The sequence below is a fragment of the Vicia villosa genome, unplaced genomic scaffold (assembly GCF_029867415.1).
Source record: "Vicia villosa cultivar HV-30 ecotype Madison, WI unplaced genomic scaffold, Vvil1.0 ctg.002507F_1_1, whole genome shotgun sequence".
NCBI classification, from domain to species: Eukaryota; Viridiplantae; Streptophyta; class Magnoliopsida; order Fabales; family Fabaceae; genus Vicia; species Vicia villosa.
Window position 1 is genome coordinate 145,265 of NW_026705952.1, and position 16,323 is coordinate 161,587.

At 31.5% G+C, this 16,323-nt stretch overlaps 1 protein-coding gene across 1 annotated transcript; it reads left to right on the forward strand.

The window, feature by feature from the left end:
* Positions 1 to 990: 990 nt before the first annotated feature.
* LOC131639034 (NADH dehydrogenase [ubiquinone] 1 alpha subcomplex subunit 2-like) lies at positions 991 to 1,396 on the forward strand. The gene is made up of 2 exons (XM_058909553.1): positions 991 to 1,076; positions 1,165 to 1,396. Exons 1-2 carry the CDS (start codon positions 991 to 993, stop codon positions 1,394 to 1,396), a joined length of 318 nt encoding a protein of 105 aa, XP_058765536.1.
* The last annotated feature ends 14,927 nt before the right edge of the window (positions 1,397 to 16,323 follow it).

Consider the following 16,323-nt stretch of genomic DNA (forward strand, 5'->3'; position numbering starts at 1 on the left):
TGTGTTGTTATTCTGTTTACTTCTTGTTCATTTGTTTAAAAGCATTCAGATAGTAATGTCGTGACATCCTTTTCGACATCGCGTGTCTGAGTCCAGAATTTCAAAGTCAAATAATCATGTCAAAAAGTATGGAAAAAGCTTTAAGAATAGTGTATCAATTCAAGTGTGAAAGTCTTATCATGATTAATTCAATTAACATCATTATATTCATTAATTTTCAAAATCAAGTGTTTTCATACTTCAACTTTTATTGAGAATTTTTCAAAATCAAGTGTTTTGATACTTCAACTTTTATTGAGAATTTTTCTACTTGTATTCTTTATATTATTTCAGAAAAATTTCTCTCATTCATAAACACTTGAAGCACTAATATATCTTTATAAATTCCTTGTTTGGAAGGGAAGATCAATCTTAGTGATTTATACGTATTCATCAATTTTATTACTCAAATAATTTCCAGATTTTGTTTGTAATTTCTTATTGTCCATGATTGTTGGAAACAAGAGAGTAAAAAGGAGAGGATTGTTTTCTTGTTCTACTTGTTTGGTTATACCTTGTTGTCCATGATTGTTGGAAGAAAAAAATTCATTATGCGAGGATTGTTCTCTTAGTGTATTTAGTGAAAAACCAAAAGGATTGTTCTTGGTGGTTTTGTTCTTAGAAGATTGTAGGATGAGTCTTGGTATAGGCTTGTACAAAGATCTAACAATAGTGAAATCTCTTTCATGTTGAAAGAGAACTGGAGTACTCTCGGACTGTGAGGGGAATTAGGATACTAAGATCTAACAATAGTGTAAAATTCATTCGGATATTGCGGATTGCGGACGCGTCGTAAGCTTTTGTCCACCCCTAAGATGTATGTTTTCCAGTCAGATTACCACTAGCTGTCTGTGCTTGTTTAGCTTGCATTGTTAGTCTTTACCTCCTTTTCTTCATGCCTTGTGATGAGGTAAAATCTCACAAATAATAAAACTTTTATTCAGGAATGCAATGGCATGGAGAGGACATATTTCAAAGAACATAAAAGAGCTTTGGTTTTTGATGTGTCAGACATCACCTGCAAGCTCTTCTACAATGTTTCAGATCAAAATATATCTTTTGTTTTCTTTTTAACTAAATCTCATACATATTTGAATAAAAGCTCTTATAATCTTTTTTTCTTAGGGAATTTGTTGAAAAGAATTACAGCGAGCTAAAGACGTTGAACCCAAAATTGCCAATATTGATCCGTGAGTGCAGTGGAGTTGAACCCCAATTATGGGCAAGGTATGATATCACACTATCATCTCTCTTAATACCGCTTCAAAGACTTTTTTTTCATTATCAAAGAAACCCTCAAATCTTTCAAATGACTCTCAATAGGTTGATGTTTTTAGAAGTCAAGTCCATGCTTTAAATGCATCGTTGCAAAGACAAGAACAATAGAAGCTGGTGATGAGACAACAATTGCATCGGCAAGAAAAAGAGATGGTCGAAATGAATAATTAAATTTCATTTTTAATGAATCATTTTAGGATTTGTTGGGTCTTCTTCTCATTCACCACAATCCACTAATGAAAGTGATCACACAAATAAAGATGACGTAGATGAATCAGATGAAGAAGACCTTAATAATGAATTTTGATTTGTATTTTTTTCTTTTTGACTTGGTTGTAATTTGAATTGTTTTATCTTTTTAACTTGATTGACGATTAGTAATAGCTTGGGTTTTTGAGTTATTTTTAGTAATGTGACTATGTAAGTACTTGTCATCAATTTTGTAGTAGATTTTATGGTAACTTGTTGTTCTATGAATTTGAATGTCTTATTTAAATTGAAAATATTTCAAATTATAATTTTATTTTGTAAATTGAAAATATTTTAAATTAAAATTTTATTTTATATTATAGTTATTTTATATATAATTTATAATATTTCAAAAGTTTATTAAAATAAAAAGTTATTTAATTTGAGATAGAAAGTACTTGCGGATTTACCTGCGAAATTACCTGTGGAACTTCCTGCCAAAAATATTATCCACAAAAGTTTTAGCTGAAGACAAAAAACCGCAAAAAAAATCTGCAGGAAACGTGTTTCCTGCGGATATTTAGCTAAAATCTGTAAGGAAAATAGTATATTACTAACAGTTTTTTGTGATCTTACGATGATGAAAGATCTACAAACTCGGAGATGGGATCGTAAATTTATCAATTTACATGTTTAAAAATTTAATAGAGTTGAGAAAATATATAGATGGTGAAAAGTTAATGGTGGGCAAATAGTTATGGAGTTTTTAATACTATATATGTAACTGAAGGTTTTGCACAAATTAACAAAGGAAGTCGGAGAGAGAAATGCCTAATGGATAAAAAAAAAATTTGCTTCATCTTATGTAAATAAATTTATTAATTTTAACATAGACATTTAAGAGAAAAATAACGTGATTTTATTTTATGAGAGTATCTTAAAAAGAGTATTAAAAAAATAATAATAATTGTATAGGTAAGAGTTCATAAATTTAATAGAGATGAAATGTTACGAGATGTGTTTTGAGAATTGACACAAGAATATTAATGATATGACAAAAATAAAATAGTTGAAGTCTTGTGGATGAAAGTTGAGAGGTGAGAGATACCACATCAACAAATTGGTGACATGGCAAACCCTATTTTATGTGGCAAACTTTTAATGATGTGTAAAAAATATACTGGGGAGTCTATATATATATATATATATATATATATATATATATATATATATATATATATATATATATATATATATATATATATATATATATATATATATATATATATATATATATATATATATATATATATAAATAAATAGATTCAAGTTAGTTCACTTGTGGTTATTATTGATCATGATACAATATTGATGTAGGATTATGAAAATTATAGAATTTATAATATTAGAAAAGAAGAGAAAAACTTGATATTGAAACTAAAAAGGAATTATGCCAGCACTTTTATCGGAAAGTGCTGCCGAAAGAGGACTTATGCCAGTGTTTTTAAACAAAAAACATAGTCTAGAATATACTTAAGCAAATACTTTTAATAGAAAATGCTGCCTAAAGTGCACCTAAGCTAGCGCTTCTAACATAAAGTGCTGCATAAAGTGCACTTAAGCCAACACTTTTAACATAAAGCGCTGCCTAAAGTGCGCTTAAGCCAGCGTTTTTAACAACACATGATGCCTGAAGTGGGCTTAAGCCATCGCTTGTAATAGGAAGCACTGCCTAAAGTACACTTAAGCCATCACTTTTAAGAGGAAGCGCTGACTAAAATGCAATTAAGCCAACACTTCTAACAAAAAACCACCCGTAAAGTGCACTTAACTCAGTGCTTTGACATTAAAAAAAGTGATGTTTATACCTATAACTGCGCTAAAATAGACAACGCTTAAAAACGTTGCATAAAGTAAAAAAAAAAAGTGTTGCCTAAGGTCTTATTTGGCATAGTGGTGAATAGATTGGGGAAGACTCTACATGGCTTGGAAAAAGAGAATAAATAAATTCCTAATCGAAGTAGGTTTCACGCGTAAAGTGTAGCGGTCCAATCTCTTTCGCGACTTTAATGGATACGCCACGCCTTGTATTTGGAGTGTCTTTTAATAACTCTAGTTTTGTTTTCATTGTCTACAAATTTATGTAATTTAAGTTTTTGTGTGAATCATGCCAATGGTGGATTTTGGTTTCTATTTTGAAATTTAAAATTAAATTTTGTTTTTATTTAAATTCAAACACTCTTTTTATTTAGTTTCAATATAAACTACTCGGTAAAAAATAGTGCATAATAATGATTTAAAAGACATAAATGGTAGAGTCACAGATCTTAACCTTCATCGTTCCACTGATGACAATGTCATTTTTGAAAAACAAAATAACAAAGCACATTGCTTGTTAGGTGAATTTCATGTTTCTTTATATGAATTTGAACTTTTGAACTACTTGGTTTTTAGGAGGTTTTGTTTCTGCTATCAGTACGCGCCGCGTACTGATAGCAGAAACAAAACCTCCTAAAAACCTGCTTAGTTCGCGCCGCGCAGCCTCGTTCGCACCGCGAAGCGCGCGTAATCAGAAATTCCAGATCTGATTTCTTGCTTTTCCCATGGTTGAATCCAACCATCTCCATACTCAAACCTGTTCCAGATTCATACTAAAGCATAGAACAACATATATGGTCTCTACTCAGGATTTATTTGCAGCAACAAACATCAATCTCTTAGATTGAGTCAAACCCTAAGATTTCTACCAAAAACCCCAATTCCTCAACTTATGATTTCACCCATAAATCAAAAACTATAAGTTTCTAACTAGAACCCACCACGATTATGAGCCGTTGATGTCGAAGATGAGTTGATTCGGCGGAGAAATGATGAAGATCCAAGCTTTTTCCTCTTTGCTCCTCTTGCTCTTCCTTCTCTCTACTCTTCTCTCTAACTTTGTCTTTGAAGAAGAATAATGAAGAAGAAAAGCAAAGTGAAGGATATAAGAAAAATATCTTAAGTTACACTACTAACTCAAATGTCCAAAAGTATCTCTAATGTACCAATTAATAAAACCTCGGTGTCAGCTAATAACATTAGAGCATTTAATTTAATACGGGGTATTACAAATAATGACTTAAAAACTACACATTTACCCTAGGATTGTCAAAACTTGTCATTAGTTAACACTGCTCGTAGAAGTGGAAACTTTTCCAATGTTTTTCATCTTGACTTGTCTCAAAATGAGAATCTTGTAATTGATGATTTGAGATGGCTTCTTTGTCTATCATCATCCTTAGAATATCTCAACTTGGATTTCCTTAATCTCCACAAACAAACTCAATGGCTTCAGTTGTTGAATAATTTTTCTTTGCTTTCTGAATTACATTTGAGCAATTGCTTACTTGAAAGCGTGAGCGCGTATCTTCAATATGCCAATTTCACTTCACTTAAATATATTGACCTCTCTGACAATGATTTCTTCTCTGATTTTCCTATCGGGTAGTTCTATGTAGTTGGACTTTCTTATTTGAATCTTGAATCAAATCATTTCCGCGGCCAAATGCGTGAAACTTTTTTGAATCTTTGAAGCTTGACATCATTGCTTTTGAACTACAACATGTTGAGTGGAGCAATTCCCAATTGGTTAGGCCAGCTTGGAGATCTAAATTATCTAGATCTTTCTCGTAATTCATTTACTAGTACTGTTATTCCAACTACTTTGGGAAATCTTTCATCATTAATACTCCTAGAGGTTTCTTCAAATAACTTAATTGGCGGCTTTCCTGAATTTTTTGGGAAACTATCAATTTGGAGGCCTTGGGTTTAAAATAAAATTCTCTTGAGATATTGGATCGAACTCTAATATGATCGAAGGGTAGCTTCTTGGTTTGACAGGATTAAGCATGAAGTCAGAGGTTGTTCACACGCTGGTGTCAAAGATGATAGGGTTGTTAGCATGTTAAATTATGTTTTAGTGTTTAAACCCTAATTTATTAAGTTAGCTTGTGTAATGGGCCTTGTAAAAAAAACCATTAATTTGTATGATAAATTTTATTATAAATAACATACTAGTCTCTCATCATTGCACACTGCAAATCTTAGTTTAGGGTGAGAGGGTTATTTGTTATTATTGTAAGTTGTAATCTTATTTCAAAGAGAAAGGAAAGAATAGCAGTTATAACCAATCTTTGTTGTTCTTCTTGTCTTCCCTAATTCTCTATTATACTTTGTTCTCCACATCGTTTTTCACAACATTCTCTATCTGGAGTTATATCTATAAGAGAAATTTTTCCAAGCTCTCAAAGTTACGAGCATTATGGTTTGACTCACCGTCCTTTGTCTTTGATTTTGAACCCTATTTGATTCCTCCTTTTAAACTTACATACCTACTTTTGGAATGTGTCCATCTTAAATTTCTTCCATGGTTGTACACAAAAAAATCTCTAACTTCTCTAATGATTAGAGATTCCATGTTTAGAAAAGAATCTCAAAAATTGGTTTGGAGTTTGGCAACAGACTGCAACTTTCTTTCTTTATTCAACAATAACATGTCTTGGGACTTGTCAAATTTGTTGAACTCTGAAATTGTATGGATAGTTAGAAATGGTATGAGAGGTGGTCTTCCTCGATTAACTTCAAATGTGATTGTTTTTCAGATGAAAATTAATAATTTGTATGGATCTCTTTCTTCTCTCTTATGCCAAAATATGGTAGAAAAAAGCAATTTGAAGTATTTGGATGTCTCTAATAACCTTCTATTAGGAGGACTCACTGAATGTTGTGAAAACTAGAAATCACTTATGCATGTTAATCTAGGTGGAAATAAGATAACATGTATGGTTTCCCACTCATTAGGTTCCTTATCCAATCTTATGTTGCTGCATAATGATAATAATAAGTTGCACAGGAAGATACCCACGTAGTTAAAAAATTGTCACAAACTTGTTATTATTAATAGGGTTAAATAAGTTTTTAGTCCCTCTAAATATAGCGGTTTTCAACTTTAGTCCCTCAAAATATTTTCTTCAAAGAATGGTCCTCCTAAAATTTTTAATTTTAACTTTTGGTCCCTCCTGCAATTTAGCGACGGTTTTTTCAATTTAGTGACAGTTTTAGTGACGGTTTTAGCGACGGTTTTTAATTTAGCGACGAAATTAACGACCATTTTAGCTACAATTTTGCCATGAGGGACCAAAAGTTAAAATTTAAATTTTTTGGAGGACCATTCTTTGAAGAAAATATTTAGAAGGACTAAAGTTGAAAACCGCTATATTTAGAAGGACCAAAAACATATTTAACCCTTATTAATATTATTTGTTGAAATAATTTTTCATTTGACTATAATCAAGTGGATGATGAGATATCTCAAAGATCCGATTTAGATTATGGTGGAGATCTTGATGATAGAAAGAGAACCTCTAAATATATGTCATTTTCAAACCGTAATTGAAATATATGTCATTTTTAAACCGTAATTGAAAATTATGTGTCATGTTATAGTATAGGTGTATTCTAACTGAAAAAGTGGGCATTTTGGCCCTTATTTGATCCTAGATCTTTCTTAACTTTAAAAACTCATTTACAAACAAAGACTTTTTCCCTTTTTTTTCTTCAAATAATATGCAGTTTCTCCATTTCTTCCTAAAACTAATGTAGTAATTTTTTACGTTTTTGTTAGAGACTTGATTGGAGCTTTTAGTTTTTTTTTTAATGAGAAGTTAATTTGTTATTTTATTTTTTTTTTTAAATTAGGACTTTTACTTTCATTAATACTAACAAATTCAAATTTAAAATAGAACAAAACTTAGATACAATTATTTATTATTTTTCAACAAATATACGATAAGTGTTTAATTTTCTCTTATACGTATATAATTTTTTCTATTTTCATTTATTAAATAATATTTAAATATATTTAACATATTTTCATTAATTAAAATATTTTCAGCTATTAAACAACACTTATTTTGTCCATTAAAATATTAAGATACCATCATATTTATCAATAAAAATTAGTAAAAACTATGAAAAGTACTGAATCAAGACATAGGGGAGCATTATTAGGTTGACCTAGCGTTATGGTCAATCTCATCTCAAATATTATGAGTTTAAAATAAAATTTAAAGTAAATATTTTTGGTCATCTTTAATGATGACAAAAACACACTTGTTTTAATTATAAATATAAAGAAATAGTTTTTTTAATATCTGAATTTAAGTCCATCATAATTTTTTATGGAAAATCTTTCATATTTGTTTTTGCGATTATTTGTTTTAGTGGTTGGACTCTTTAAACATCGGGATATTTAACTTATATTTTCATATTATATTTTATTTTATATAATCTGGTAATGACATGAATTAACTTAAAAGCTTTGTGAAATAACCACTTGAAAATGAAAATGTCACTTCAAATCGAAATACAAAATTCATGTTGAGTATAAATAGTATGCAAATAATTTTTTTACTTTTTTTTGTAACACTTGCACAAAATGTGATCACATGCACTTGTTATGAGATTGTGTAAAAAATGTATAAATTATGAATTGCTCCATATATACTAGTAGAATTTGAATGTGCAATTTATACTATTTAAATACTTTGTTATATTAAAAGTTTTGTGCTAGACTCTTTTTCTTAACTTTTATTTTATAAAATAACTATAAACATGTAGTTTTGTGCAATTTATTTCTGTAGGTTTGTAATAGAAAATGTATATAGATATTAAGAATTTTACAAACAAAATTTGACATTCTCATTTCTCTATTTTTTCTTTAGTTTTAGTTGTTTTTCTGGAGAAGTGAATACAATATTAATAATTTTAATTTATGGTCATTCATTCACACAAGTAAGAAAATATTTATTGATTCTTCAATAAAGAAAATTTAAATATTCTATGTTTTTATTATTTATCTATGTCAAGTGTTTCAATCATATATTTATTTATTTTTTGAAGCGATTATCACACCGTTTAAACTTCTTCGTATTTAACTTATATTTTAATGTGTAATATTATATTTTACTTTACATAAATTGATCACGACAAGAATTAACTTTAAAACTTTGTGATATAACCACTTGAAAATGAAAATGTCATTTCAAATAAAAATACAAAATTCGTGTTGATTATAAGTATGCAAACAATTTTTTAACTTTATTTGTAACACTAACACATATTTGTTACGAGATTGTGTAAAAAATATATAAAATTATGAAATGTTTCATACTAGTAGAATATGAATGTGCAGTTTGTACTATTTAAACATTTATTATATTTAATATTTTATAAAAACCTTTTTTTATTAGGTTTTATTTTACAAAATAACTCTATAAACATGTTACTCTCTATTTAGATTCTCTTTTCATCATCATCATCATCATCATTATTATTATTATTATTATTATTATTATTATTATTATTATTATTATTATTATTATTATTATTATTATTATTATTATTTTATTATTATTATTATTATAATAGTCGTCTAAAGGTTTGAAATAGAAAATCCAGGTAGATATTAAGTATTTTACAAGAAAAATTGATATACTAGTTTATTATTATTATTAAATCGTATGGTTATTATTAAAAGTTCTCAGTTCTCACATATTAAGCATACTATAATTAAAAATAGTTAAATATAATTAAATATAATAAAGTCATATTTAAAGTTTCAAGTTTCAGTTAACGAAACGAATTTTCTTCCGTTCTTCTTTTCAAGGGCCTTTAGAATGCAAATCTGCAGTATCAAAATTTAAATATATTTTTATTTACTTAAAGTGATCAAACAATTTATAAGAAAATCTTAACACTTGAAATTATAACAATTAGATTTATATCTATTTTAAATTAATTCAAAAAAGGGCTATTGCTGGGTCTATTAAACTCAAATATCTATAAGTAGTTGTAAAAATATTTTATAAATATTGATTTGATATAATGTGATTGAACGCATATGTTAAAAAATTTACAACGATAATGTAGAGTTAAAATGAATAGAAAAAAACTTATACTAAAACAACAAACTTTATGTAATAAAAACAACAACGATAATCATGGTATTTATATTATGTCAATACTCTTGTACCATAAGTTTTAGTTGGGTAAATACACATTATCTAATTATGGAACAATAGGTTACTTTTCTATAACAATTGAATTTCAAAAAAAATTTCAAATAAATCTTGCTTAAAAATATAAGTACCCAATCAAAACTTACTAAATCTTACTAGTACTTAAGAATTTACCTTTATTTTTCTTATTAAAACCTTTATATTAGTATATGATAAATTTTACATTAATGCATTTATGCTCTCTAAAAAAAATTGAAGCGATCATTATCGATAGTCCCATGTAACCAAAAGTAATAAGATAGAGACTCTCGAGAACCTTACCTGCTTCTACCCCTGCTTCTTCTATCTCAGCCCTTGCTTCTTCTATCTCGTGGTTTCCATTTTCTTCAAAGCTTTTGCATAGGAAACCCGTCAAGGAGAATTCGACCACAATGCTGGAAAAGACACCGAACATAACTCAAGGAGGTATTAAGAAACACAAATAAAGACAACTACATAATGAAAATGAAAAAGACAGAGTCATATACGTATTTTGAGGTGTGCTATAGACTCTTCAAAATTGAGCACTAGCCCTCATGCTTACTGGTAAATAAAATATTCTCTAAATAGTAGTTTGTACTATTTAAATATTTATTATATTTAATATTTCATAAAAACCTTTTTTTATTAAGTTTTATTTTACAAAATAACTCTATAAACATGTTACTCTCTATTTAAATTCTCTGTTCATCATCATTATTATTATTATTATTGTTATTTTTATTATTTTTATTATTATTATTATAATAGTCGTCTGTAGGTTTGAAATAGAAAATCCAGATAGATATTAAGTATTTTACAAGAAAAATTGATATACTAGTTTATTATTATTATTAAATCGTATGGTTATTATTAAAAGTTCTCAGTTCTCACATATTAAGCATACTATAATTAAAAATAGTTAAATATAATTAAATATAATTAAATATAATAAAGTCATATTTAAAGTTTCAAGTTTCAGTTAACGAAACGAATTTTCTTCCGTTCTTCTTTTCAAGGGCCTTTAGAATGCAAATCTGCAGTATCAAAATTTAAATATATTTTTATTTACTTAAAGTGATCAAACAATTTATAAGAAAATCTTAACACTTGAAATTATAACAATTAGATTTATATCTATTTTAAATTAATTCAAAAAAGGGCTATTGCTGGGTCTATTAAACTCAAATATCTATAAGTAGTTGTAAAAATATTTTATAAATATCGATTTGATATAATGTGATTGAATGCATATGTTAAAAATTTTACAACGATAATGTAGAGTTAAAATGAATAGAAAAAAACTTATACTAAAACAACAAACTTTATGTAATAAAAACAACAACGATAATCATGGTATTTATATTATGTCAATACTCTTGTACCATAAGTTTTAGTTGGGTAAATACACATTATCTAATTATGGAACAATAGGTTTACTTTTCTATAATAATTGAATTTCAAAAAAAATTTCAAAAAAATCTTGCTTAAAAATATGAGTACCCAATCAAAACTTACTAAATCTTACTAGTACTTAAGAATTTACCTTTATTTTTTTTATTAAAACCTTTATATTAGTATATGATAAATTTTACATTAATGCATTTATGCTCTCTAAAAAAAATTGAAGCGATCATTATCGATAGTCCCATGTAACCAAAAGTAATAAGATAGAGACTCTCGAGAACCTTACCTGCTTCTACCCCTGCTTCTTCTATCTCAGCCCTTGCTTCTTCTATCTCGTGGTTTCCATTTTCTTCAAAGCTTTTGCATAGGAAACCCGTCAAGGAGTGTAATACCCTACCAATATGCGTCTAGAATCATATCGGTAAAATATTAATAACTAGTACTGAGTACAAACAAAAGCTATGAATAATGACATAAATTGCATACATTTATAAATCATCTCGAAGATGGATACAATGAATATGTCTACACAGTAATAATAATATACGGCGGAAGAAAAGATTAGGCACAGTCTTCACTACATCCGATCAAGGCTCTTGATCCAAACATCTAGCAAAACCCGATCTTGCATGGTACCTGAAAAATAATAAGATGAATGGGGTGAGATTACTAAATCTCAGTGAGTTCCCCTATCTTATGGGTCCTCTCGGCTCTACAGGGTACATGCATCATCTATAGATCCATCTCAGATCCTAAGGTTTCCTCACTATCCAGTATTGGAAAGCCTATCAATTCGTAGCTCCACAATTTAGTGTCCACTGACCGCCCGATTGAACACTCTGAAAGCATATTGCATGTTCAGATATTAGGTATATGTTTCCTGCAGGATAGGTCTTCCAGATTTAGAAGCCTGTCTACTCTCAGAACAAGACCCAGAAGCATACCTTTTAAATCTACAAGGTAATTAATTCATATAGACTATAGGGAATCCTGGATTTGACATTGAATCGCGTCGCACGATTCAATTCCTCCAAACCATGGAATCCTAACTCCGAACCACATCACACAATTCGAATCATCAATAGTATGGATCATAGAGAAACATGGATTCTCATCGAATTGCATCGCACAATTCAACTTATCGAAACCATGGAATTAACACTGAATCGCATCACACGATTCGAATCCTCAATAATATGGATCGTAGGGAAACATGGATTCTCATCGAATTGCATCGCACAATTCAACTCATCAAACCCATGGAATCAACTCCGAATCGCATCACACGATTCGAATCCTCAATAATGAGAACGATAAGGGGAAGGTATTGGTTCGCATCCCCGGGAGTTCATCCCCGAAGAATACTCCTGAACTACAGAGCACCAATCAATCCCGAGCGTCACACCCGAGAAGGACCTTCATATATGGCCTGGGAGCATCCTTGGACATCGCATAACAAGGACAACCACATATAAGTAACAAGCATCGCACCGGTTACTACCCTCATGCCCATTATGTAACCCTTCGCCATGGCACAACCTTCTTAGTTGACCTCCGTTAATCCTTCATAATATACATTCTAAGGATTACCTCACCATTATGTTTATTGAGTAAACATCCTTTTAACACTTATGTTAATAGTATAACCTTTCATCTCTTGGTCCATATAACGCAATCTGTCATTACATGTCTTAATTATCTTTAATTAATCATGTATTATACTTAGGTTAGTTTATATAAACCCAAGAGTCAATCATACATGTCACATACTAATTTTCACCAAGTTTTGCTTTTATTAAACAAGATACAAAATATACATTTGGATTTTAGTAATATTTAGAATTATGATAGAGTTATGGAAGCTTAGGCATCTCATATCCCTTTCCGTTAGCTTTCCAACGATATAAAATTTGCGTCAATCGGATATACGATGCAAAAGTTATGAATTTATGAAGTTTCGAAAAAGCTGCCCAAACAGCGATGTAACGGGTTACATGAATCATGTAACCGGTTACATGACCCAAAAACTGCGTTTTCACCTTTTTTCACACATGTAACCGGTTACATCAAACATGTAACCGGTTACATCACTGACAGACCCAAAAATTCTGCATTTTAAAGGTACTATCTCCAACCCAACTTCAATTTAAACTAACCCAACATTCACATAGCATCCAAAATCGTTTATACTCTATTTTGTAGCAGAATTGACAAGAATAACATACATATTACCAACATGAAACAAAAGTTTTCACACTTAAACCCTTAATGCTAAATTTCATTCAAAACCCATAAACCCCAAGGTCTCTAACTATGAAACTCACCTTGATGATGATGGAGAAGTTGTTCAGCAGGATGATGATGGTGAGAATCATGGATTTGAACAATCTCTTGGTGCATGCAAGTGGAAAGATGGAGACTTGAAGCTCTTCACTATTCCTCTTCTTCCTCTTTTCACATTTTCCTCCTCCCTCTCTATTCCAAAATTCTGGTTTTGCTTCCCAATGAGAGAGTAAGATACCATCCAAACAAACCCTTAACTTGACATTAGTGATGTAATGACAATACTACCCTTATGAAACTTATTTATCCATTTTCCTCATAAACAATAAATAAGGTCCTAGTATACTTTTATCTACTAATGTTCTCACCAAAATTAATTAGTGACATCCATTAGTGTTAATTATACCGGGTATTACACTCTCCCCTCCTTAAATTAGAATTCGTCCTCGAATTCAAAAATACTCACTAGAAAGAAGGTACAACTCTCGCATCTTCGATTCCATCTCCCATGTAGCTTCCTCCAGGCGAAATGCTTCCCATAACACCTTCACCAGTGGTATTTCCTTGCTCCCCAAGGATCTACTAGCATATTCCGAAACACCATTGGATCACGGATGAAAAGGAAAATCTGGTTCTAACATAATCATATCCGAAAGGATACGATGATACGAATCTGGTATGAGCTTCCAAAGCTGAGATACGTGGAAAATGTCATGCAACCCGGATAGTGAAGGAGGCAACACTTAATGGTATGTGACTTCACCTACCCGTCTCATGATCTGATAAGTTCCCATATATCTCTGGCTAAGTTTGCGCGTCCTAAGCAGTCCTCTCAATCTTAGCCTTAGAGAAACTTTCAAGAACATATGATCGCCTTCTCTGAATTCTAAGGGTCTTCTCCTTTTTATTCGCATACTCTCCTAACGCTCTTATGCTTTCTTCGTCTTTTCTTGGATCATTTTGATCTTTCTCACCGTCTCTTGAACTATCTCAGGTCCAAGAATTCCTCTTCTACCAACTTCTGACTAATATAAAGGTCATCGACCCTTCCTCCCATACAAGGCTTCATATGGTGCCATGCCGATACCTGATTGGTATTGTTGTTATACGCAAATTCTACCAAAGGTAAATGATCTTTCCAATTCTCACCACTTCTAGAATACATGCCCTTAATATGTCCTCAATTTTCGGGATGGTTCTCTCTATTCGCCCATCAGTTTGAGGATGGTTCAAGGTACTCAAATTTAAATTCGTACCCATCTCATTATGGGAAGCTCTCCAAAATATCGAAGTGAACTTCAGATCCCTATCTGACACAATGCTAGAAGGTACTCCATGAAATCTCACAATTTCAACCACAAAAGCCTCGCAAGATGACCAACCTTATGAGTTGTCTTCAAAAGTAAGTAGTGTGCGGATTTGGTCATCCGATCTACAATCACCCAAACAGAAACATGTCCACCCAATATACAAGGTAGTCCTACTATAAAGTCCATGGATATACTATCCCACTTCCATATAGGAACATCTAATGGTTGTAACATGTCACACATAAAACTTGTCAATTAAGAGTGGGCTCTGACAGTTACCTCTAAAAGCCGCCTAATCCTCCACATTTCCGACGGTCATGTCATCCTGACCAACCCTTGATGCTTACAAGCTCAACCGTTGGCCCGCAACCTCTGATCACACACGAACCACAATTTTTAATCCGGTCCTTCAATAGTGCCTCTCAGGATTATGGCGGATCCTTAAGAGAGACTGAGATGGACAAAACATTGCTTCGATGAGTTTCTCTTAGCAAAGTCTCCACTCAAACACCATCATGCAAGCAGTCTGCCCACACCAACTGTAGGTTTATCTGGTTATTCTCACATCTGTTGCGCTACTCTGATCTCAACGAGTCACACACTTCTTGAAATCCTCTGAATCATGCTAAGTCCATAATCCAATTAGTTCTAATACTATACCGTGCTCAATTATTAATAACAACGGTTCTTTCTCGGCATTCTTCCAGCTATAGTACCTGCTAGAATCCCAAACACACTCATCGACAACTACTCCTCGAGATTGAGTAATTCCCAAAATCAAGTCACTAACTACTCCATCCTTCCGGGTTAGGTTCATTTGAACACAATTTGGTCCACATTTCAGTTCCAAAATGTCTAAATCCTAATACTTAAAGAATAGGAGTTTGTCTTTCCTGGCCGACTTCCCCATTGCACAACTGCTACGGTACATCATTCCTAATTCTACGGCTTCATACTGTTGGAGTGACAACACCTCTAATAATTTGCGTGACTTGCTTGATACAAAATCCTTCACAGTTGCACTTCAATCACACAGTCATTTAACGCCCTTTTTTTTGTTTCCGAATCTGATGCTAATTGACTACCTTAGCTGCATTCCCTTGAATTTCTCAGCATTCCAAAACTAATTCGCCTTACCAAGACCGACGTTCACCACTTCTGAGGATCTACAGATACTTTCCTAGTTGTATCTCACGTCAAGCTAATCCAACACATAGTTCATCTATTCTAACACTGATCACCCATGTTAAAGAATAATCACACCATGTGTTGATCTGAACATGATGATTACAGACACGTCCCATCTTGTACACTTACGCACAAAGGTTCACTAACTCCGACGGGCAAGGGAACTCTACGATGCAGAATCTAAAATTCTCACGCGGTCTCGATCACACAAGGTCTCCTCATAAGCGTAGCATTAGAATCTAATCCATCTTATTGTCACCCATTCGCATAATCCTCAATCATCGAGCACGAAACATGGATCTTTATGCCACCTACCTTATGAGAATTTGGGTTCGCGTATCACGAATACCAATCTGAATCCTACCTCAAGTTCCAAATTAACATTGTCCCATATCTATCCGGAAAACGGCTCATGCGCCTCGTGCACGATAGCGATACTGTGGTGTCATACCTGTCTGGTAGTACTAACATGGTGGTCTACCTCCGAGGCCATGCACTTAAGTAACATACCCAATAGCCTATAAAAATCTTCACTCGTATCCTATAGCCACAAC

What these genes read in the sequence shown, in the direction of transcription:
- LOC131639034 (XM_058909553.1), top strand. Translation starts at nt 991, where the DNA reads ATGGCATGGAGAGGACATATTTCAAAGAACATAAAAGAGCTTTGGTTT. An exon ending in CCTGCAAGCTCTTCTACAAT is followed by an intron (nt 1,077 to 1,164) that starts GTTTCAGATCAA and finishes TTTTTTTCTTAG; the next exon opens with GGAATTTGTTGAAAAGAATT.